This window comes from Euprymna scolopes, chromosome 2, assembly GCF_053919585.1.
Source record: "Euprymna scolopes isolate OS-2025 chromosome 2, ASM5391958v1, whole genome shotgun sequence".
Taxonomy (NCBI): Eukaryota; Metazoa; Mollusca; class Cephalopoda; order Sepiida; family Sepiolidae; genus Euprymna; species Euprymna scolopes.
This window is the reverse complement of record NC_136483.1, coordinates 186,881,437-186,906,165: the sequence shown is the minus strand read 5'-3', so window position 1 is coordinate 186,906,165 and position 24,729 is coordinate 186,881,437. Positions and strand designations below refer to the sequence as shown.

At 34.4% G+C, this 24,729-nt stretch overlaps 1 protein-coding gene across 2 annotated transcripts in view; it reads right to left on the bottom strand.

The window, feature by feature from the left end:
• LOC145299527 (pikachurin-like) overlaps nt 1–24,729 on the bottom strand; it is a 748,579-nt gene that overhangs the window by 33,409 nt on the left and 690,441 nt on the right. For both annotated transcript variants that reach the window (XM_080144411.1, XM_080144412.1), the window contains exons 7-10: nt 23,046–23,171; nt 21,761–21,998; nt 18,418–18,646; nt 3,269–3,449 (exon numbers count right to left, since the gene is read on the bottom strand). In XM_080144411.1, the coding sequence (XP_080000537.1) occupies nt 3,269–3,449; nt 18,418–18,646; nt 21,761–21,998; nt 23,046–23,171 (774 nt within the window). The remainder of the gene's footprint in view (nt 1–3,268; nt 3,450–18,417; nt 18,647–21,760; nt 21,999–23,045; nt 23,172–24,729) is intronic.

Genomic DNA, 24,729 nt, shown 5'->3' with positions numbered 1-24,729 from the left:
CCATTTGTGAATATCAGGCGCTGTCTGTGGAGGACGTCGACATCTCTCAGCAAGAACTTCAAAAACTTGATGTCATCATCTCCCCTGATTGGAATATATGATTGGGGACCGTTTGTGAATTTGATATTCCCATGAAATTTTCTCCTCTGGAGAAAGCCTGTTCAACCTGCCTAAAATGAGTGCCACTTTGGGACAGTTCATGTACACATAGGAAGAAAAAGTTGTTTTTTTTTATTTTACATAGGCATCATCACTTATCAAGGCACAGAGGCCACTCAAGGATAAGGGTTAAAGTTCTTTGCCGTAATGGTAGTTAGACGAGTTCTTGCTGTGAATGTTTTACAAGGAAGAAGCAGAGTTTGAGGGTTGGTTAAAAACGTCATATGCAAACAAACGATAGAAAAAGACGAGTAACTTTTTTTCTTATTGCACTATGTGCTCCACATCGGAAGAGAGAGAATTAACAAGTTTTTTTTTTTTTTTTTTTTTTTTAAATCATGTTCACCCTAAACAATGCACATCGCCACTTTGATGTAAGCGAGATATTGTTTTACATCACATTTAAACTTCTGTATATCAGTACAATCAGGGAAGCAGGTTGCAGGAAAGGAATTCCAAAGTCCAGCTGCCCGCATGAAAGAAACTATTAGAGTAGAAAGCTTTCCAGCATTTAGGGATCTCTACATTGAAGGGGGTGTGATTTTGTTGCTTCTTCACCACTATTGTTCTTCAAAGTGTTGCCATAGACAGTTGTGACATCTGCTTTTAAAATGAGATATTTTGGACTTAATATATATATATATATATATATATATATATATATATACTAGCATATGTTCCCGGTGTTACTCGGTTAAAAATGCATGTTAGTATAGTTGGGGAAGCAGGTAATAGGGAGGGAATTTCAAAGTCTAGCAGTCCGAGGAAAGAAACTATTAGAATGCAAGGCTTTCTGGAATCTAGAAACCTCTACAATGAAGAGGTGGAATTTTGCTGCTTGTCAGGCTTGTCAAGTTTGTCGGGAGAATGTATGTCGAGAAGGTACAAATGCAATGAGTTCATCAAATGAGTGATTTAATGAGCGATTGCAAATAAGGAGAGACTCGAGGGAAGGAAACGAAACCTTAGTATATCTGAGTTATCTCCCCTTTATTTAACTACTACTACTACTACTAATACTACCAATGAAATCTTGGAAAGTACACGGTAAGTCGAATGCAGCTCTTTTTTTTTTTTTTTTTTTTTTTTTACCCCTTTCCCTTTGATAACTGATCTGTGGACAGGATTATTCTGTATACTTGTTAAAAGCTCTTAAATTTGGACCACGTTACCAGATGCAATTTTCGGTTGTAAAAGATAGAGAGAGGTTGTGTAGTTAATAGGGTAATAAGGGGAAAAGGAGTGTGGAAAGATGGATTACGTCATGGTGGAGCAAACAACTTTCTCAAGGGTGTCCAAGGCAATTTACTGTCGTCATGCCCAAGATAAATTCTATTTGACCCATAGATTAAACACTGAGTGGTACTACTCCAAATTGGCTGGTATGATTCTACATTTCCCCCCAGCTCCCAAACTAGGACGTCACCCTGGGGTGAACTTTAAGGTGACTTACTAGGAACACTGTCTTATGAAAAGGTGAAATAACATTCGATCAAATAACTGTAACGTCAGATATTTGTTTTTATTTAAAAAAAAAAAAGAAAAAGATTTTTGGATGGCATCATTTTGCAAGTTCAATCGTGTGACTTTTGGTTTTTGGCACCGGTGATCTTGGCAGAAGACGATCCGTTTTTGGCACGTTCTAAATAGTATGTTCTTAAAAGGTCAAAGAAAAAGGTATAAGAAGATTGAACTAAATTTGATAAGAGGTGAAAGTTTTATTAAATAGGTAAAGACATATGCCGAACACACACACACACACACACACACACACACACACACACACACACACATAGTCTATCAATTATACAAATATTATTGGCTACATATGTGCATACATATTTCAGTGGAATCCCAATTCAAAGAAACCACCCCATCAGACCAAAAAAGAGACGATATTGAAACGAGTCAAGATTACATTTGTTTTTCATAAGATATATTCGGGTGTGGTCTACGCCCTAAAAAAAAAAAGTGGTTTACGCTCACATTCACAAAGATTACACCCCACTTTCTTTCAGAGTGTAAACCACACCCGAATATATTTTACAAAAAACAAATGCAACCTTGACTTTTGTTTCAATATCATTTCTTTTTTTAGTCTGATGAGGTAATCTCTTTTAATTGGGATTCCACTGAAACATGTATGTAACCGATAATGTTTGTAAACAGACTATATACCAGCTCTGTCCTTGAAATAAAGACATAACTTGATTTGTTCCTTTTTTATTTCTCCATTTTGTCAAAATACTATTTCCATTATTCTCATCATGTATATATATATATATATATATATATATATATATATATAATGTCTGTGTGTGTGTACATTTCGCTACCAAACTACTCTGTCAATTTTCAGTCTACCGACTCGAGATTTGACATAAGTGATAATGAGATTTGGGAAAATCTTTTTAATCGGTTTTCTGCCAGAAATTTGGCTGTCTAGAGGTCAAAGTTCAATGATTTGATCTTTGAGAACTCTACCGAATTCCTCCGCCGATTTTAGATCTAAACACTTGAAATTTTAGATGTGGGTTACTTGGACATGGATCAAACTTTTTTACTTGATTTGATCCAAAAAACAATAAATGTCAAAGGGTCAAAATTTTAAAAAAATTTGACCTCTGCAGTCTTTACTAAATTACTCAGCTAAATTTTGGTCTAAACATTTGAAATTTTACATAAAGTGTATTCAGAAATAGGGCAAGTTTTTTAATCGTTTTTTAGCCGAAAATTTTGGCTGTCAAGAGGTCAAAGTTAAAAAGATTTGATCTTTGCGATCTCTAGCAAACTATTCAGCCAAATTTTGGGTCTACACATTTGAAAATTGACATAAAATGTATTCAGACATGCAGCAAGCTTTTTAATCAGTTTTCTTGGCGAAAATTTTGCTGTCAAGAGGTTAAAGTTGAAAGAGTTGACCTTTGTAGACTCTACCAAACTCCTTCGCCAATTTTGTGTTCAACACTTGAAATTTTAGATGTAGGTTACCTGGACATGAATCAAACTTTTTATTATATACATATGCACAGAAAGTTATGAACAGTAGATAGGGCCCGAGCAAAGCTGGGCTGAACTGCTAGTATATAATAATGTGACGATGACTTACCATCTTGACAGTTGTTTCCTTGAAATCCAAGTGGACAGTAACACATGTAATCATCGTGCTCCGGCACACAAGCTCCCTGATTCATACACGGTTTGCCCTGACACGGGTGGTCACAATTGCCAACATTAACCCCATTGAGGGCAGCATCAAAAAGCTGAAGTGGTTTTTCGTTTATCACAACCTGAAAAAAAAAAAAAATTAATGTTTGTTTATTTACAGTATGGAAGGCCGAATTAATCAAATTTTATACACAGTTCCAGATGAGCATTGTCTGAAGATAGTGGTTTCAATCCTACCCAAAGCGGGCCAGAGGCTTACTTGGCCAAAAACGTGGTGAGACGACAACAACTATGGAAGGCAGTAATTGCTGAGGATGCAGTTTGGAGATTCGGAGTTCCTATCTCGTCGCGGTTACCAACTGACGAAGACCAGAGAAATAGTTGGCCGAAACGTTGTGAAGCAACAACTAAGCAGATGAGGATAATAGTTCTCTTAAATAATCAAATTTTATCGAATTTCCACCATTACTGATCATTACAGTGTTGTCTCACCTGAATCTAATGAAACCTTAGTTAAAAAAGACTGAATGGAGGTCTATATAGATCTTTCATAGATTAAGTTCTGTTTGGTCCTGGATATGACCTTAAACTATATCCGATGGTGAGACCCCAGCTTGGGGGCTTTAGGGAATGTGGAGCCAACCTTTAATTGCCATTGCTCGCAGGTTCACTCTGACCCAGAGTGGTAGTACCTGTTAGGGTCCCAACTATGGGTTAAATAGAAACCGACTTGGAAAAATAAATATATTCTATTAAAAAATTGTTCTTCAAAATCACTGGATTCGGCATTAAATAACCTGAAAAGGGTTGATATGCCGTAAATCAAAAACAACCAACCAACTAAAGTTCTGTTTATATCATTTTTTTATTTGGTAGTTTTAAGTCTAAATGGTGATGGCACGATTAAAATATTTTTCCCCCAATTACAATACAATCACTGATTCTGTTTTAAATTCTTGGTTCTGATTCTTTTTACATTTCTTAATTTTGAATTGTTTTTTTTTAGGGGAGGAGGGAGGGTCGAATTACTGTAAAAAAAAAGTCATGTAATATGAGCATATATTTTCTTAAAATTCGTAAAATAAAAACAGTTGTGAGGTTAATCTATTGATTTTAGTTTAAAATCAATAGTTTAAAATCAATGAATATTTATCACTTTATCTTTTGAAAAATACTTTAAGATGAGTTATGGCAAATTAAGTTTTCAATAAAAAAAAGTAAATAAAAACAATGAAAACAATCGTTTTTTTTTGAGATCCGAAATTAGGTACAATTTTTTTTCAGTTCCAATACTGATACCCCCAAAAGTACTGATTTTTTTTTTTCAATTCCCCATTCTGATTAATCGTTTCAACACTAGTCTAAAACAGAAAATCAAATGAGGAAACAAATGAATTTCCTGGCATATGGTTGGATTCGGAAATAATGTCTTTTTGTCTTTTAGACAAGATGGCAGACAACAAATAATGATGAGTAATTTGATGCTGACAGATTGCGCAGTGCGGCCATTGTTCTGCAGATGGCACCAACGAATTTATTCCTTATTTTTATTTGCCAAATTTTTTTTTTCTGATTTCATTTACAAATCATCTGCAATCTTCTACAAAAGATTCCACTCTCCTCACCAATGATCGGTTTTATCACGGGACTTCAGTGAGGGGTAGAAGAGACAAAAGCAAAATTAAAAAAAACAAAAAAAAAACGTGATACCCTCCCTCTCCACCCCATTATTAATCGCTGCCAGATGTTGAGATAAATACAGAAGAAACAAAAGGTTTCCTACTCGCCATTACTAAATATAAACTAATAAACCGGAGGTTGAAGATTTAATCCTTATTACCGATAATACTCAAAATACAATTATGAATTCTACCCAGTTATGACTGCCGGAACCAGAACATGCTACCTACATGAATTAATTCGATTTAAATAATATGAATGCCTTTTATTTTGTCAAAATTTACTTTAAGATCGATATTTCCCCGTATTAAAAACCGGACTCTATCGGCATGAGGGGGCAAGTAACTAGAGATATTAAAATTCAAAGTTTTGCCAGTAGGAAACAGAAGGTTGCGAGAACAAAAACAGATCACACACAAACGTATTCATATTCCGAAAGTTAAAACAAAAAAAGGAAATACTCCCGGCGAGTTGTGCTGTACATGTGCTCATAAATCTGCCGTTTTCTTGTTTTTAACACGTGAATTTGGGAAATGTTCTTTAGGGTAAGGGTTTTAAAGAAAAAAAATGAAAAAGATATTTGAAATAATAATAATCTGCTTATATAAAAGTCAGTTTGTGTGTGTGTGTGCATTTTTTATTTGTAGATGGTGTTTATTTGCTCCCCCACTGAGCAAATTAGGCACAAGGCTGTTTTTAATGTGAGGTAAAAACCAGCTCCCCTTAAAGTAGGCAAAAAGGGGGCACTCTGGTTACCAAAAATAATAATTGTCCCAGTATAGAGGGTTTCCCCTCCATTGACTGGTACAAATTATCTTAAGTGCAGCATCTGCCGGAACAGATACTACACTTTGATCTTGACCAAAAGCCAATGCATTTTTTATTTGTAGATTATAACAAATAATTCTTTTGAAATATAAAATGTTTTAAATAGAATTCATTTTGAAAAAATTGTTGCTAAATTTTTAACAGTTTTCATGAAATTAAAAAAAAACATTTCGTTATTTAATGTTTTCTATTGTGATATTTTATTACTTTATTGAATTTGTTTTGAATTACTATAAAATTTGGTTAGAAAACAAGCATTAATTTTGTTTTATTGTCTTCCCTTTTCACTAGTATAACTCTTCTGATAGCGAAAACAAACAAACAAAAAATACTTCTGGCGAGTTAAAGTGCATTTGTGCCAAAAGAAGTGTCGTGGAGCCCAAATAGAAAATGGATTTTCAGAATTTCTTCCTAGCATGACATAAGATTGTTACATGAGTTTTCGGTACTAAAAATGTATGTTTGAATCGAAAACGCTAAATGCAAAATTAACATTTGCGTAATTATAAACAATGAAAAAAAACAAACTCTTCATTGCTAATGCACGTTACATTCTATGAGGAACCGGGCGTGTGTATTTTGTAATTTTGCTTTTAGACAGTTTCTACCATTTTAGGAAGATAAATACAATACCGTAGTGATTGTCATGGTTGATTGCCGTGTTATATGGTGGTCCTTTGGCTACGATCACAGCATAGTATTTGTGTTAGGTTGTGGCAGGAAGTGTCAATGGTCAGAATGATTATTATGATTAATTGTTATATAATTTAGGTTTAAAAGATATTCAGAAAAATGTTTTAAAAGAAAAGAATGTTAAAATATTTATGTTGAATATTTGACTGAGAAATTTTGTCTCAAGGAAAAATGTTATGAATAAAAGAAAAGCATAAACAGAAGTTTGGAATTTGGTTCAGTAAACAACGATGTGGCTTATGTGATAAACAAGATTGTTCACACTGGCTGACGGAAGAGACACGTAAGCCAGGAGAAATCAGAATTAGGAGTTAGTCTATTACGGAAAGTCGAAGAAATGAGTTGTGTTATTAGCCAACCACTGGGTTAATTAGCAGACAGGAGTTATCTCTGTCGTCCGATGGAAGCATTAACAGACAAATTAAGGAAGATGTAAGGAAGAAAATTAAGAACTGCAAACTCCGAGACGTGGAACATTTAGAAATAAAGATCTGGAAATGATAACTTAGAGTTTTGGTTGTTTCATTCGGAAGAGGATGCGTTCGTTTCAGGTGCCTGCCGCTAGTGGAGAGGGAGACAATGAACAAGGTATGTGACCTGTTGTGTGTCAAGCAGATAAGGATGTTATTTGTCATTTTTAAAGACTATTTATTTATTGTCCTGTTCGTTATTGTTGCGAATATGTGAAAACACCCACATACACATAGAAAGATCATTAAATATACACGTAAAAGATTAATACATACAGACACTTCATATACAAAGAAAACTGTCCTTATAATTTTAACCATTAGACGATACACGAGCATCGATTACAGACACACGTATAACTTACATACATTAGACATATATGGACACAGTTATATAAACCCGGCAATACAACATTCATAGGTGGACTGAAAAAGCATGAAAAAACGAAGAACAAAGGTTCTTGTCCAGAATCCCCCCTTATATAAAAAAAAAACTAAAATAAAGAAAAATTTGTATGATGCACGTACACGTGACGGAACAAAAATGTCAATCCCAAAAATCATGTCAATTGTAACTTGTTTTTCTTTTAATCAAGAAAATCCAAATTTATGAGAAAGTAAAGACGGAGTATCTTGCTCCGCCATCTAGAATAAAAACGGTAGATAACTCAACACAAACTTCGAGATTTATTTTTTGAAATCGTATGGTTTGGGTTTGAGATAACCGTTCCCTTTCATCATGGGAGATGGTTGAGGGTATTATATATGTAAACTGTCTACTTGGAAATAACAATAAAACCTCTAATGCCGAATCCAGTTATTTTGGAAATAATATTCATGTTGCATCCAGTTATTTTGTAGAACGTTTTTATTCCTCAAGTTCTTTGTATCTTCAATCGCAAGTTTGTAGTGTTTTTTTATAGTGGATTTTATTGTTTTTGTTCCCTGCCCTGCAGAACATGAATGAGTTTTGCAATGGCAGAGGAAAACGGGTTACAGTATTAATGTTTGGTACATTTTAAGTTAGGAAACCAGTCAGGAAGTGAGGGAGATAGAAATGTTATATAGTTATTATTATTAGTAGTATTATTATTATTAGACGATACCACTTGTGCGCGTATGTTACGTGAGTTCTTATTAGTAATGATATGAGTCTTAGTGAGAGTTCTTGTCTTATTACATATGATGTTGTATCTTAGAGAGAGATGTGTATGTAATGACATTTTATAACACGGACATATTATAACAATACAATTTACCTTTTTGTAGAAATCACAAACACAAAGATGAGCTTTATCCAAAACACATGATGAATTTATTTACGACCGGTCGGGATTTCCTCATTAAGAACTCAAAGTTTCACATCTTAGTTTCTGAAGTGACGTCTCGCTTCAGACGTCCGCCTGTCTCTGTCTCCCCTGACTGTCTCTCTGACTGTCTCTCTGACTGTCTCTGACTCTCTCTACGACCAACTAACTCCCACCTCCTATATTGAGAACTCCATGCATCCCGGCCACGTGAGCAAAATTCACGTGTCTCAACATGCGCGACTTTGCACGTTTTCGACATTGATTTCCCAATAACCTATTTTTCTTGTGTTGTTTCCACAAAGGAATTTAACCTACATATCTAATTTATTTAACCATATTTTATTATCCACATTCTTTTAACAATTGAATAGTTTATTTATTATTTATTTCATCCGAATTAACAATTTACTGGACATTCCATTTAAACCTATTGTTCTTTAAAACTTATGTCCAGGGTTCGATTTCTGCTTTCTCTTATTTCCATTTTAACTAATCTCTCTATTTTTATACTTACATGAACAGGGGACAGCCCTTATCATGTAACAGAAAGAGAAATGGAAAGAAGGAAAAAGGGGGAAAAGGTGGGTTGTTGTTTTCGTATTTGGTTTTGCAGAACATAATAAAGTTTTGCAAAAGGAAGTAGAAAAAGAAAAAGCATTTCATCTCAGGATTTGTTGGTTGTTTTTGTTTTACGGCATATCAACCTTTTTCAGGTTATTTAATGCCGAATCTAGTTATTTTGAGGAACGATTTTTAATGAAGTATATTTTTTTAGGTCAGATTCTATTTAACCCATAGTTGGGACCCTAACAGGTACTACCACTCCGGGTCAGAGTGGACCTGAGAGCAATGGCAATTAAAGATTGGCTCCACACTCCCCAAAGCACGCAAACGGGGGCCTCACCACTGGATATAGTTTAAGGTCATACCCAGGACCTTCATCTCAGGAAGCCAATATCTTCAGACAGCCTGATCTGGTAGCACCAGTTTTGTTAAATAAATAAAACAGTAAATGTATGTGTTTGTGTTTGTTTGCCTGTCTGTGTGTAAAAATATTTAATCGATAAACTCTTAAAATAATGGTCACATAACACTGAAGTTGACAGGGAAGTAGTAATCATTTTCTTTTTTTTTTACAAACAAGTCACAACTTATCAAGGCCAAGGGGTCACTCGAGGATAACGGTTAATGAGTGTATGGTAGTCGATGGGACAATATCATAATAATCATTAGTAGTGGACATTTGGTAAATTGGATTACTTTAAGGGACAGCTCATCAAAAATTTGTTTACGTTAAACTTGAAGATGACCATCTCGTAGTCAACTGGAAAGTAAAAAAATGGAAGAGAGTTCCACAGGTCTGCAGTTCTTTGAAAAGAAGCTTTGTTCAGGGAATCTATGTTTAGGTATAGATAAAGAGTGGGGGAAATTATTGATAGTGGTTTCAGCTAAATGGTGACACAAAAAAAAACAAAAACAGCTGTGGGTGACACAAAATGACAACTGGTCATCTCGGCGCCCTTCTCTCTTACTGACTTTTTCCTTGGTTGGCATTTGTTTTTATTTACAAACACTTTAGATAGGAATTTTGTTTTTCCATGCCGCATTCCACTGGCCCTTATTAAATTCGTCCAAGGCTAAATTTCAATAAGACTGTTTTCAAAACTTGTCCGGTGAAGAATGTGGATTTCAAAATTTCTTCACACTTCTTGACATTTCTTGGTTTGAAGACTTGTCAACAATATTTGTGTGTGTGTATCCAGCTCCAAATGTGTGTGTGCACAACCAGCAATAATTCTGGCGTTGCCCAGAATACTATTCAACAAAAACATATATTGGCAAGTTGAAATGCAAAAGAGTCATTTAACTTGTTGACATAATTTTACTTCTTCCTGCATCTGCCCAAATTCAATTCATTTCTTCAAGTCATTTGATATTAAAGCTTCCTCATCTATCTCTTAATAGCTACATCAGCAGGAGACATGGTTGGAGCACTAAATGTTTTGGTTTTGATTTTAGCTGATGGCACCCAAGTCATTTTTTTTAAAAACTTTTGAAATCAATACTACATGGTAGGTATAATATAATATTCAATAGAGAATTGGCTCTGTAATATTGTATATCGTCATCGTCGGATGATTTCTCGTTTCCTCTTCCCTCAGTGTTTGGATCACTGATGGTTTCTCAGACCAATCTAAGCATGGAATTTGCATGGGCAGAGAAGGCAAGCAATGTTTGGCAGGGGGTGAAGTCGTTCAGCACGATTTTTTCTTGCCTGCCTCTTGATCTCCACCAGTCTTCTTTTTGCTTCGTATCCTTTGCTACCGTGTATGATGGATTGGCATCACAGGCACCGATCCAGAGATCTTGTTTCCCAGATGTGAAGATCAAATCCAGTATTTTTTAGGGTGGACTTGAGTTGGTCCTTGTATCGCTATAGAGGGCGGCCGATAGATGTTTTTCCTGTGGCTAGCTCTGAGTACAGGGTTTGTCGAGGGAGCCTGTTTTCATCTGTAATAATAAATACGAAATCTGCATGAATTAAAATATGTTTAACCGTATTTTATGACCAGCAAGGCCGACCGGCTCTCTCACAAATATAAAATAAACCATAATTATTCGCTTTGTAATATTTTTAGATTCGCATTCATATTTTGTATTGTTTGTACCATTCAAATTATTATATAATAATAATAATGGTGTGACATAGCACAGATATATATATATAAAGCATGTGAAGTGATATCAGCAGTAGAGAAACAAAGACTATAAAAATGAGAAAAAGAATGCTCATGAGCGAGACAAGATAAGGTTCAAGATCATGTGGGTGACGTCACAGCTATATCGATGAGGAAATAAATATTGCTGCTACACAGAACAAGCGAGTTGGAGTTATTTCCCATTCTTTGTCTTGGTCTCCTTTGCAATTAAAATTGGATAAAACCTTTGTTGTTCCGCAATGGGAGGAAGCACAAACTCAAAAGTATCTGAAGATTGTGGTTCACGATTCTTATTGTACTTATTATATTCACAATGTTTCAGCTGAGATCTCCAACCATTTAGTACAGACCAGGCTCAACGTTGGTTAACAAGAACCAGTATGTCAAGGTGAGTATGTCATCTATGTAGGTCGAGTTAGATGGAAAAGATGAAGATGGTAACAAAGACTTATAAACCATCCCGGATGATTTCCAAATAAAGAGACATTTTTATTTTTGCAGCCAAGGGTCGCCTGAACATCATTTTGATAACCTAGGGATTGTTTTGCCTTTTTGATAGATGCTTCTTTTATGGGAATAAGATATGGTTCGATCGCTAAAGACCGTACTTCCGCACATTCCCTCCTCATTCAGGAGGGCTGGTTAATTTATTTCTGGTCACCTGGGTATGCCGGCAAACCTGTTTTCTGATAGTTTTATACCCGAGCAGCGTGCTGTGCTCCCCTCCCCCCTCAGAGAAGATGGGTTCCCCTGGGGGGTATACCTTGTTGTTGCGAAAAACTCTCCTCCATTTACCTGCTTTTCAGCTTACAATATGTCCGTCTTCAAGTCCAATGTAAACAAGTTCTTGATGAGCCATTCCCCTTAATTAATCCAATTTACCAAATTTACACTTCTAACGGTTACTATGATATTGTCCTTTTGACTACTTTACACTCTTTAACCCTTATCCTCGAGTGACCTCTGTGCCTTGATAAGTGGTAATTTCTTTGTAAAAAAAAAACAGAAAACAATTAAATAAGGAAGTCATTTTTTTTATGCTTCTCCTCCCCTCCCTCCTTTACTCTGACGTTTTATTAATGGTAATCTTTGTGATTTAATCCACACACCAATTTAATGACCGGAATGAATGTGCACACGAAACCCTGCTTAATTCCACCGCCAATAATGAATGCAAATAATCAAACCCGTGACTATAGAAATAAAAGAAACCAAACAGGCACCATGACTCAGAAAAAGGTCATTAATCACATATTTTTATTTTTTTCACACTTGTTTTTATGGCAAATAAAAGAGAAGAAAGATGTCAAAAAGCTTTCCTTTTATTTATCCTTAGAGACGGCTTAATAACTTTGAAACACTAAATCTCATCAGATCACTGGTTAAGCAACATTGAACCTGGCGTGTACCAGATGGATGACCATTTCAAAATTGTAGGCGCTGTATGTGCTCTCTGCTTATATCAGCAGTGTTTCCAGTCATCCTGAACCTCCATTTGCCACTAGTATTTAATAACGCAGACTCACGATAGGTGTGGTTAGAGATTGCAAAGCTCTTGCCACAAAACATCTACGTACAGGCACCCTTACAGTAGGTATCCATTGTCTCTCAGGACTGACGGAATCTATCTGCCAATATTAGAGAGTAAAGATATGGTTGTTTTGTTTTATGGTATATCAACTTTTTCTGGGTTATTTAATGTTAAATCCAGTAATTTAAAAAAAAAAAAAAAAAAAAAAAAAAGGTTTTATGCTTCAAAGTTGTGTTTATCTTCAAATATTTATTCATAGTGTTTGGTTTGGTTGTTTTGTTTTACGGTATATCCACCCTTTTGGGGTTTTTAATGCCAAATCCAGTGATTTTGGCAAAAAAAAAAAAAAGTTTTATATAGTTCAAGTTGTGTATATCGCCAAATATTTATTCATTATGTCCAGTTTGTTTTGTAGCAAAATAATTGGTGCTTTTTGTTGCTTTGGCAGAACATGATTGAGTTTTGCAAATAGAAAAAAAAAAGGAAAAAGCAATAACATCAATGTTTTGATGGATTAAAGTCAGGAAGCCGATATCTTCAGACAGCCCGATTTGGTAGTACTAGGTAAAAAGTAAAGAATAAGTGTTTACATAGCTACATCATAATGAGCCATAAATTTTCGAGTAGATTGTGCGATGCAGCAGCAGCGAATGTTGTTTTTATATATCTACTCTCGATTGGACAACATCTCCTATCAATAGTTTCTTTTAGCCAATCAGAGAAGCGAAAATATTCAGTGCCAATAATCCAAACACACAGCTTTCTCTCTCTCTTTCTCTGTTCTAACATTTTCTTCCATATCCGACACACATTGGTACGCCCTTAATAGTTAATCTCAACTCCTGGCCAAAAGGTCTTGACATATGCTACGACAGACTTTCACAACAACTAAACAACGAAGTCAGCATATACACGTTGTTGGACACTTTTGCACACAATTTAGTAACAACATGCTCTCACCAACAAAAAAGGCTCAATAATACATCCATACATACATTTTCTATATCTATCCTATTTACAGATGTAAACGCACACGGCGACAGTCAAAATGAACACATGTACTCAATATATTGGATACTATAAACTCTGATTCTTCACAAACTGTTTATCTTTCATTTTTTGTAACAAATTGTCAGATAAAATGAATGGATTCTGTATGGATAGCCTTTGCTATTCTTTTTAATATTGTCTTTCCCTCTACAAAATCATGTGTTAACGAAATAAGTGTTTTGAAATAGTGAGTCAATCCAATCAGCGGTCCGAGAGACGCACAAGCCTGGTGTAAAGGCAGAATTATATGAATTAACTCCCTTGGATTGATATCTGAGTTATCACCCTGTGGTTTATTCTGAAATTTAAAATCTTGTTTCACCCACATGGGAAATTTAGAGTAAAATCTTACACTCCTTCTGTTACAGAGAGAAACACAATCTGCTACAAGAGAGACACTATGATACAGCGTCTATAACAAAGGGAGAAACACACACACAATCTATATTCACTGCTACTACCAATATCAGATAATTGCTACACAACATGCATTGCTAAAGTGATGCTCTTAACGAATTTAAGAGTCATATGACACATATAAAAATCTAATATATAAAATGCTATATGTCTGTCTGTCTCCATATTTTCAAACTCTATCTCTTCCAAAACTAAAAGTTGCAAAGCAGCGTTAGGAGTCTCAAATGATTGCATCTTTTACGGGTCATTCTTTTATGGGTCTTTAGCTGGTTAAAATTGTTTTTAAGGGTCAAAAATGGGTAAAAATTGAAAAAATCGTTAAACATTTTGTACATTCATCTTAGTTTATTTTTAACTTTTAATCACTTTATATAGGTGTCATGTTGATACAGTGGTAACGTCACCAGCTTTGAATGCTACAGTTTTGGTTTCGATTCTAGTTGATGGCACCTAAATCCTTTTTTTTTTTTACTTTTAAAATCACGACTCTATAATAACATATATGAAATTTTGACAAAATAAAATATAGGTAAGTATATTTTACACCTGGGCAACGCCCCCCCCCTCGCTAGTCTTACATATGCTGATTTAATATAAAATGTAAACTTGACGAGGCTATGGTAAAAAGAAAATGGTATTTATGCAGAATAAGGACCATGTTATCACTGGAATTTTCTAGACAATTTACAGAAAGTGCTGTATGGAAGTTTTGTGATATTTTTGTACGAAAACACTGGTCAATTTTTCAATGAAAAATATATTTATTTTATTATGAAGATAATTAAATGAAAAAAATAATTGAAAAATTAAAACAATATTTTTGTTGTAGAAAAGAAAATGTAAATAATTATTGGATAATTTTTACAAAAATTTAAACCAATGAAAATTCAAATCACATACAAAAAAACACTCATTCTAAGGTAAGTTTCATGAATAAATATTTATTTTTTGGGTAGCAAACAACTGATAGAAAACAAAAATGTTTTTTGATTTTTTATGATTTCTTTCTTTTTTATTTTTATTCTAATTTCTTTTGTTCAAATCAAGATAAATATGTAGTTTTTTAATAATCAAACAATTATGGAAAACAAATATTTTCTTAAAAAGTTTCTGTATGATTTTTTTTTCTTTTGGCTGCCGTGATTTTATTGGCTGAGCGTTTTGGCATCTTCCAGTATTTTATGTAAATTGACCTAAAAAATTCCAACGGTAACACAACCCTTATTCTGCATAAATATTATGCAGTCATTAATCTTCTTCAAAGTTGTTGTTACATTATAACACCCGGACCCAACACGTTGTGTCTGAGACACTCGCAAACGGAACAAACAAAAGGAAGAAATTTGATTGACTTTTACACTTGAAACGAAATCGATTTATTCATGGTCCTTCCAAAATAACGCATTACCTCTTGTTTTAAAAGTCGCTTAGTTTATCTTGTCTGCCATGTAGTTTACAAAACCCTACTGTCCATCTCATCTGTACATGTCTGTCTTATCTTCACCGTGCGATGCATTTCTTCTCTTTGCGTTTCTTTCCCTTCTCTTCTTCGCTGTGACGTCACTTCACGTATTGGTTCAGTAATTTGCATACGTGTCATGCAGCTGCTGTTCCTGTTACAAGAGCTAGCGGCTGTTACATAAGTACGAAGCAATTACTGTAAAAGAGTTACGATAATAGGACTTGCATGGTTCTGTTTCGCTGGAATTGGTTTCCCTTTAATAAAACAGGTATTCACGCGAGAGACTACGTGCAGGTTGTTGAAATCTTTAATGAAAAGGGTTCCATGGAGCTTCACGTGACTTGTGCATAACGATTTCTCAGTCTGTGTAAATATCCACTCAATGATGCCACCTCTCAGGCAAAACTTTCATCTGATTCTTTAATATAAAAAAAAAGAAACAATGCCAAAAAAAAAAAAAATAAATAATAAAACGAGCTGAAACATTATCCATCCAGAGAAATGGAGAAACAAATGATAGTTGATTCCTTTCGGCCGATTCCCTAGAGTTTTTATTTCATTGGCTAATGGCTTTTTGTTTAATGTTCAAGCAGATGTTTCTATTGGTTAGAAGAGATGAATGAGAGAAAGAAATTAAATATTTATTGTTTTTATGGGATGTCGACTTCAGGGAATAGACTTGAAGAAAAAGATTAGATTTTCGGTCAAAAGGTCTCTTTATTCCCCAAAAGATGAGTGCATTTTATTTAAACAAACGCAATATGAAAAATTCAGTGACTACACAATTTACTATATTTATGATGTCTTTGTATGTTAGCCTTTATGTTCGAGAGTGATGCACTTGAAAACAAAGACTTATATCAAGATCAAAGCACAAGACAAATTTTCTCAATAATCTGTTATGAAGAATCTAAAGCTGATATTAATTTTATATAGAGTGTCCCCGCTCTCTTACATCCTCTAAAAATGCTGGCTCTGAAACCGTTACTAAAATGGTAGCCCTTCTCTCTACAATCCAGCCATATTTGGTAGAAATACATTTTTTATAATCTTAAACACTTAGACATGGGTTACTATTTAAGACCATATTTTATTTAAACAAAAGCAATATGAACGCTAAGTTCTTAATATTCAGTTACTGCACAGTGTAATATATTTATGATGTTTCTGTCACCCAGCTTTTATGTCCGGGGTGGGAGGATACATTTGAAAACGAAGTCCTTTATCAAGATCAAAATACAAAACACAAAATTTCTCAATAAGCTTTTACGAAAAAAACCAAAGGTGGTATTAAGTGTTAGACTTAATTTAAGTCCATTTGACATGTTTAAATGAAAGTATGGAGATAGAAACCCCTCTCACTAAATGAAACTAAATAGAATTGTTAAATCTATTCCTGCTATAATTAAAATCAACTTGCTAGATATCAGTAGATTCGTGGACGAGAAAATCTATCAAATAAAACAAACCAAATATAAGCTAAAAACTGAAATAAATAGTTAATATTAACATTTGCAGTTAATAAATATTAATATTAAATAGTACAACAAGCTTAACTGCCAAAGTCTTCCGTCTTCAGTGCAACTATTAAAGACTTATCGCATGTTCAGCGTTCTAAAAAAATTGTTTAAAAATTAACCATCGGAACGTGATCTTGTTCCAAAAAGTTTTATTAGTTACGTATAACTATAATATGGCTGACTATAATACGGTCGTCTTCAAGTCCAATGTAAACAAGTTTTTGATGAGCCATTCCCCTTAAGTAATCCAATTTACCAAATTTCCACTAACAGTTACTACGACATTGTCTCATTGACCACTGTATGCTTATTAACCCTTATCCACGAGTGTCCTCTGGGCCTTGATAAGTGGTGACTCCTTTGTACCCCCCTTCCAAAAAAGACAAAACTAAAGGTGATATTAATTTTATTTGTGGGGCGCCCCATTCTTCCTTCTCCTAACATGACAGCCCTTTCTGTAATCCAGCCATATTTTAGACATCAATGTGAGAGCTTTGGGAAGTGTGGATTCGCGCTTTAATTACCTTTACTCTCAGCTACTCTCTGGTTCTGGATTAAACAGAATCTCTGCCAGGAAGGAGATGAAAGATGGAGAAATAACTAAAGAGGAACTCCTTACTTTTTTGTACTCTTTTTCTTCCAAACAAGGCATATCATCACTTGAACTTCAGTAGCTACTATTTGAGACCATATTTACACAGGAGGGGACACCATATAGGGAGTTCAGCAGTAAAGTGTCTATTCACATTATATTTAAACTTCTGCATGTCAGTACAGTCAAGGAAGCAGGAGATCGAGAGAGAATTCCAAAGTCTAGCAGTTTGACAGCAGAAATTATTAGAGTAGAAAGTTTTCTGGCATCTCGGGATCTCTACAATGAAGGGATTGGATTTTGTGTCTTTTCCAGCTAGGCAGGGTATTTACATTGCGGGGATACAAGTGCTATGAGTTCATCAGAGCAAATTCCATTAAAATACTTGTAAAACAGGCACAGGGATGTAATGTTGCGGCGATGGGACAGGGGTTGGAGCTTGGTTGAAAGTGCAGAACCTATCAGGTTGGAGATTCATTTTTTTGATCCTGTCTAGAAAGGAGAAACTAGTGGCAGATGCACCAGCCCACATGTGACAACAATGCCCCATGCATGACCGAATGGTGGCTTTGTAAAGATATACAATACTCTCCGGTGTGAGTAAGTTTCTAGCACGGTAGAGGGAGCCCATTTTCTTTACAAAGTTTATGTCAGAGTCGGCCACCAAATTTCAGTCATGTAAAAATCAACAACAGTCAAATAAAAACACGCAACAACCAAAATACAAACACAAAAAAACAACAAAAAACAAACAAAAGAATCCATGTTGCCGAACTAAAAAACTAACGTTCTTCATAGAAATTAAAACGTGTCTTACTTTTTGAATGCAACCAGAAAAGGATGTTGAAATGTTGGCGTATTTGGAAGTCTCATCGTAATTCTGGTGTCCTCCAATGAACAGGTCTTGAAGTAAAGTCAGCTGTGTGTAAGCCCCCTGAGACAGGCCCTCTGCTCGGGGCTGGTCGTCTACCTCCAAGATTCCGTCACGTCCAGTTCGGCTAAATTTCACCAAGTGCCACTGGCCCAATGCCACTGCTTTTGGACTCCTAATGAAAGAAAGAAAGAAAAAATTCTAATCATTAATTTTGATACAATATAATATAATATTAGGCATGTCTTATTTGTAAAATATTAAATATCGAGGTGAGTAGGCTTGCTAATAGATACCGTTTACATATATATATATCTAAGCTTCGAAATGCCCTGGCATAAAGAATCCCTTCTATCCCCCAAATTTTGCCTGTATTCCATTATTCAATAAATGATCCATTTTATATCTACCAATATATAGTTTTGTGTCTTCATTTCATACTCTTGTTGACCTATCGTTTTAGCTCCAATAATTATTGTTGAGCTTGGCATTATCCGGATAAGTCTCCTTTTGTGGAATTGATCTTTCTCCTTTCCTTTTACATTAATCTATATATATATATATATATATATATATATATATATATATATATACGACCAACACATTGTCCAGACGATTAAGCCTACACCTTTCAGGTACAAATTCGATTTGCCAACACCTAAAACAACATGGCTACCCACATTCCCAATGTAGAAAAATCCTAGTTGAAAACACAAAAATCATTCATATGGATCCAAACGTAAAAAGACAAAAATACTGGAAGCACTGTATATAAGAGCTAAAAAGCCAAAAAATTAACAATGTAAATTTTGAAAACAGTAATAACATTTATATCATTATATGTGTGTGTGTGTGCGTGCGCACATATAGTTACATATGTATATCTATATTTATGTTGTAATTGAAATTTATAAATTAATAATTTTTTAAAAAAATTAAAAAGGAAAAACTGTAAATTCAATACCATTTTGTAAATCACACTTTTAAACTATTGTACATTTATTTTAGCCACATTCTTAACACGTTAAAACGTATTATTTTTTTAAAACATGAGACGCTTCGCTATTTCAAATAATTTAAATGTAACAAATAAACAAAACAATCCCCCCCGCCAAAAAAAAACAACAAACAAAAACAAAATGGACGAAAACGACTACGAACCTTTCCTACACAAATTCGACTGAGACATAAGAATGCCCATTCGAGAAATGGAAAAATGACAAAAAAAGATCATTAAGCAAAAACACTTTATTTAACAATATCTGTCTGAACATATATATACGAAAGTGAAAATGTGTGTGTAAGAGGACACTTCTCAACCTATATACTCAACGAATTTTTTGATCTACAGACTTGAAATTTGGTATGTAGAGTTTTCAGAAATGTAGAAATCTTTTTAATCGGTTTTCATCTGAGGAAAAAAGGTCGGTAAGAGGTCAAAATTGAAATATTGGTAAATGGGAGGCCACCGGATTTTTATATGTTTGTCAACTGTTTCATGACTGCGCATGCGCGGTCGTAAAACATGACAGCTTCCTTATGTTAAATATGAGTTGGTTTGAAAACACTCTTTAAAAGTCATGTCAAACTGATGTAATGGTTATCGTACTTGACTCATTGTCTTTAGGTTTTGGTTTCGATCTCAGCTTGAGTATTTTTTTTAATTACAAGAAATGAACTGTTTAGAAAAAAATACTCGCATGCACATGTCTCAGTTTCTTTCTGTTTTCTTTATTTCAGTTATTTTAAAAATAAATTAACGTTACTTTTAATACATACGGTATTTCTGTTTATAATAAATACGAATTCTGCATTAATTGAAATATAATATATATGCATATTTTACGACCGGCCAACGACGGGGCACCTGCTAGTATATATATATATGTATATATATATATATATATATATATATATATATATATATATATATAATAAAATTATTTTCTTTCATTAATATTATTGGAATTTTACCCCTTTTCCTTGTACATATTTGGGAATTATTCCATGGATTTCGGCCTTTTAGATTATTTTGGACCATCTTCCAATTACTTGATTTCCTTGGATTTTACTTGTGCGAATGGAAATTCATTTAACTTTCTTGGGTTTATATGTTTGGACTTTACTGTCATTGGATAATTTACCTTTTACCAGACTATCCATTCGCGTGAGGTCACCTTTTTCTTCACCATGTTCCCTCTGCTTCACTTTTTGTTATCAAGTAAGATCTTTGACTTGCAGTTTCGTCAAATACTTTTGTATGCAAAATCCGATCCCGCATTTTGCTACTTCCTACCCTCTGATGAGAAGGAAAGTATTTCTTCGAAACTCTGCGGATTAAGGACTATCCGCATTTATCAACATTTTTCCTTCAACATATCCTTTTTATTCCAAGAAAACTAAATAAGCATAAAATTAAAAAAAATTATCGGTAATGGACGATTCCTTTCTTTAATTATACGGATGGTGGGATTTAAAATTTAGGTACCGTAGTAGTATAGTAGTTGCCTTTCGGTATACAGATGACATACCACACCTTCCCGACCAGCACGAGTTATCAACACATCTAGGAACAAAAATTTTTGATTATAATTAAAAGAAAGTTTAAGTTAAAGTAAAAGAATCAAATAAAGGATTCAGTTTGAAATTCGTTTCAGATTTCAAAGTTTGACACAAAGATTTCTGAGGTCGATAAGATACACCTGAAAAAGCTCGGAGGTTACATCGACCGAAACGTTGAGAAAACAACAAAAATATCATATTTAAGCGTATTTTACGATTGAGCAAAGCCGCCCCCTTCCCCTGCTAGTATATAATGTTTTTTGAGATCCTTACATCAGGTGACTTTATGCCTCGTCTGGACCGATTACCATAAAAAAAGCCACAAAAAATTAAAAACATATGAATCAAATAAACCAATCATTTTTAATTATGAAATATATATTTTAAACAACACGGTAAGTAACATGAGAAAATTACTTTCTTGTAAAATTTATCGTTTTGGTGTTGTGTCTGCACCCCCTTCCCTCCAAAAATTTTCAAATAAGCAAGATGTGAAACATTTCATAGAGAAAAGAATTGTTTTACATCAAATTTTAAGCTATATTATGACAGGTGTGCCCATGCATGAGTGTTAATAGTTTGGACATGTGGAGTAAATTCCTAAACTAAGAAATTTATCTGGTGAATTTAATTCTGGAGATTTTGATTCTTTGCTGTGTCAATTTTCCCAGGCTACGCCAGGCTACAAGCCCTGCTAATGCTATATATAGATAAATTTTATGTTTACCTGATTATCGCAGGTCCTGTGCCCAAGTCAAAACGGAATTCCAGATGTCCACCGCTCATGGCCAGCATGAGGAAGTCACCTTTACGGTCCAAGGTGTAACCATTATAGATGATGAGTCCGTCTGGAGATGTTGGTTTGATGATCATCTCAATTTCAGTAAAGGACAGGGTGCTTCGATCCAGACCATGGAAACGTAGGTGGGAATGTCCGTTAAAGTTTGGCACATGAAGAGTGGATTCTGGAAAAGAAAAAAGGTATTCAAAGTTATAATTAACTAAACGAATATCCGTTCCAAGGGTGAGTTCATTATAAATGTTTTTTTTACTTTCTCTACTCCACAGAATACACCTAGTAAGTCTGTCTCTGCTGAATCGTTATTTTCATGGCAGGTGCTCGACCGAGCTTCAATCTACGGCCCTCTCCTACAGATCATTCGTAACAAATACTCGTCTATCTACAACAACTGTCAATAACTTCTCTTACTCTATATCAGTGGCTAAAATTAAACAAAATTTCCATGAACAAAGTTTCTTTCATAACACTGCCTTCTGTGAAACAAAATACCGTGAGACTGCTTCCCAGCTAATTATAATATAGCCGTTTTCAAATCTAATGTGAATAAGCTCTTGAAAATAGAAGTAGGTATGATATCATAAGATTCTGGAAAAAAAAAAGAGAAAGAAAACCTGTGGCCATTTTAGAAAATTCTCAACGTTTTGTCCCCATTTTCGGGGGACTTCCTCAGGAGAATGATAAGGATGATTGAGGAAAAGAAAATATACCAAAGATGAGGGGAGAATCCTAAGGAAAGTGAGATATCTATATATTTTATGTACATATAGAGAAAGTGATTAAAAATATAAGTGGGGAAGGCGTATGTAAAATGTAAGCAGGGAAACGTAAGTAAAAAAATTAGTTCTTGTTGAGCCGTCATCTTAAACAATCAAACTCTACCCAAATTCCTCCATTACAGCTCATCAAGGTATAGTCTCACAGTCTACCCGAGACTCGTTAACCCTTACCCTCGAGTGGCCTTTAGGTCTTGATATGCTGTGGGCCCCTAGTAAAAAAGGGGGTGGGTATCATAATTTTGCATACATTTTTTCTTCTTCTTCTTCTTCTTCTTCTTCTTCTTCTTCTTATTATTATTATATGAATCATCAGAGTGACTATTCTTTCAGGTGTAAAGATATTCTCACAAATGTATTCGGATGTTGGTAAGGAGAAGATTCCTGAAAATCGACAGAATCAAAGAATCATGGAAGAATGCTGTGAATATACTTACTCGTTTCGCAGTTGTCGCCAATATATCCCAATGGACACAGGCATATATGGGTGTCTGCTGATTTGGCCGTACAATTACCTCCATTCTTACAAAGAACAGATCTACAAACATTGGCACTGCATTCCTCTGAAAATTTCAAAGTGAGAAGAAAAAACATTACTTTTGTCCATGTATTTTTTAATAATGAAAAAAAAAAAAAAAGAAATTCAATAGAGTTTTATTTCAAGTATGTTAGACATTAGTGATATATCATGAACAAAAATTTTTCCTAGAATATTCCATCTACAAAGCAAAGTATCATGAGGCTGCTTCTCATCCGACTACAACATGCTCGTCTTCAAGTAAATAAATATTTGTTGAGCCGTCCTCTTGAAAAATCAATTTCTTTTAAGCAATTTATTTGCCTATCCCACTGTTTTCGTTCTTCTCGGTATGAATGAAACGTGATAAATCAAATTTGGCGCCATAAAATAACGTCTCCTCGTGAACTTTGAATTCAATTATGTTTTTTAAAGGAAGAGTGCCCATGTGCTCTCTAATAAGAGTTTTGTTATTCTTATGATTTTGCCAGCTTTAAAAATATTTCCATTTCTTTTTACCAACATTTTTTATTCACCATATTCTGTTTATTCCAAGAAAAAACAAAAAAAACAACAACTCTTCAACTGTTTATTTCTTGAGAAACACGCATCTATCTTTGATGAGTTCTTTGGTGAACCTCCGCTGTTAAACGAAACATCTGCAAGACGTACCACATAAACATATGAATAAAACACTATGAATGTAAAATAAATACAATAGCAATAACTGATCAGATCTTTATAATCAGAGTAATAACATGAAAATCTATACTTCTATATATTTTTTGTGAATTGATAATCATATTAAAAATCCTTTTTACTATTTATTTAAAAAAAAATGCAACTTTTGCATATTCTTTGAAATATTCATTTTAATTAATTCTCTATTAGTTTTTTCAGTTTTCTTATGTGATAATCATCTTTAGTTAACTATTATGTGCAATTATTACTCATGCAGATATTCTACATTATTCATACTTGTGTAATATTTGCATAAACGGTTATAGTAAATACAAATCACTCTCTCTCTCTCTCTCTCTCTCTCTCTCTCTCTCTCTATATATATATATATATATATATATATATATATATATATATATATATATATATATATATATATATATATATATATACGAGGGGTGTGCATAGCATTCCCATAGAAGTAGAGCAACGAAACTTGGCACAGTTATTAGTCTTTCTCTACATAGAAACCACCCAGGGTTATACATTTCTCCCATCGTTTGATGCAACTCTGGAGACCGGTTTTGTAGAACAGCCCAGGTTGGTTCTCCAACCACGACGTGACTTCAGAAATCAAGGCTGCATCATATGGGAAACGCTTTCCTTTCCAAAACAACTTCATGGCTGGGAAGAGGGGAAAGTCAGAGAGTGCAAGGTCAGGAGAGTGAGGAGGATGGGGAAGGATTTCATAACCACACGCCCGTGCTTCTGATCTGGCGACATGCGAGTTGTGGACCAGAGCGTTGTCCTGCAGGAGGATGGTAACTTTGCTGATCTTGCCCAGCCTCTTGATTTTGATAGCTTTCCTTAATTTCCTCAAAAGTGAAGCATAATAGGCTCCTGTAATTGTGGTACCCTTTGCC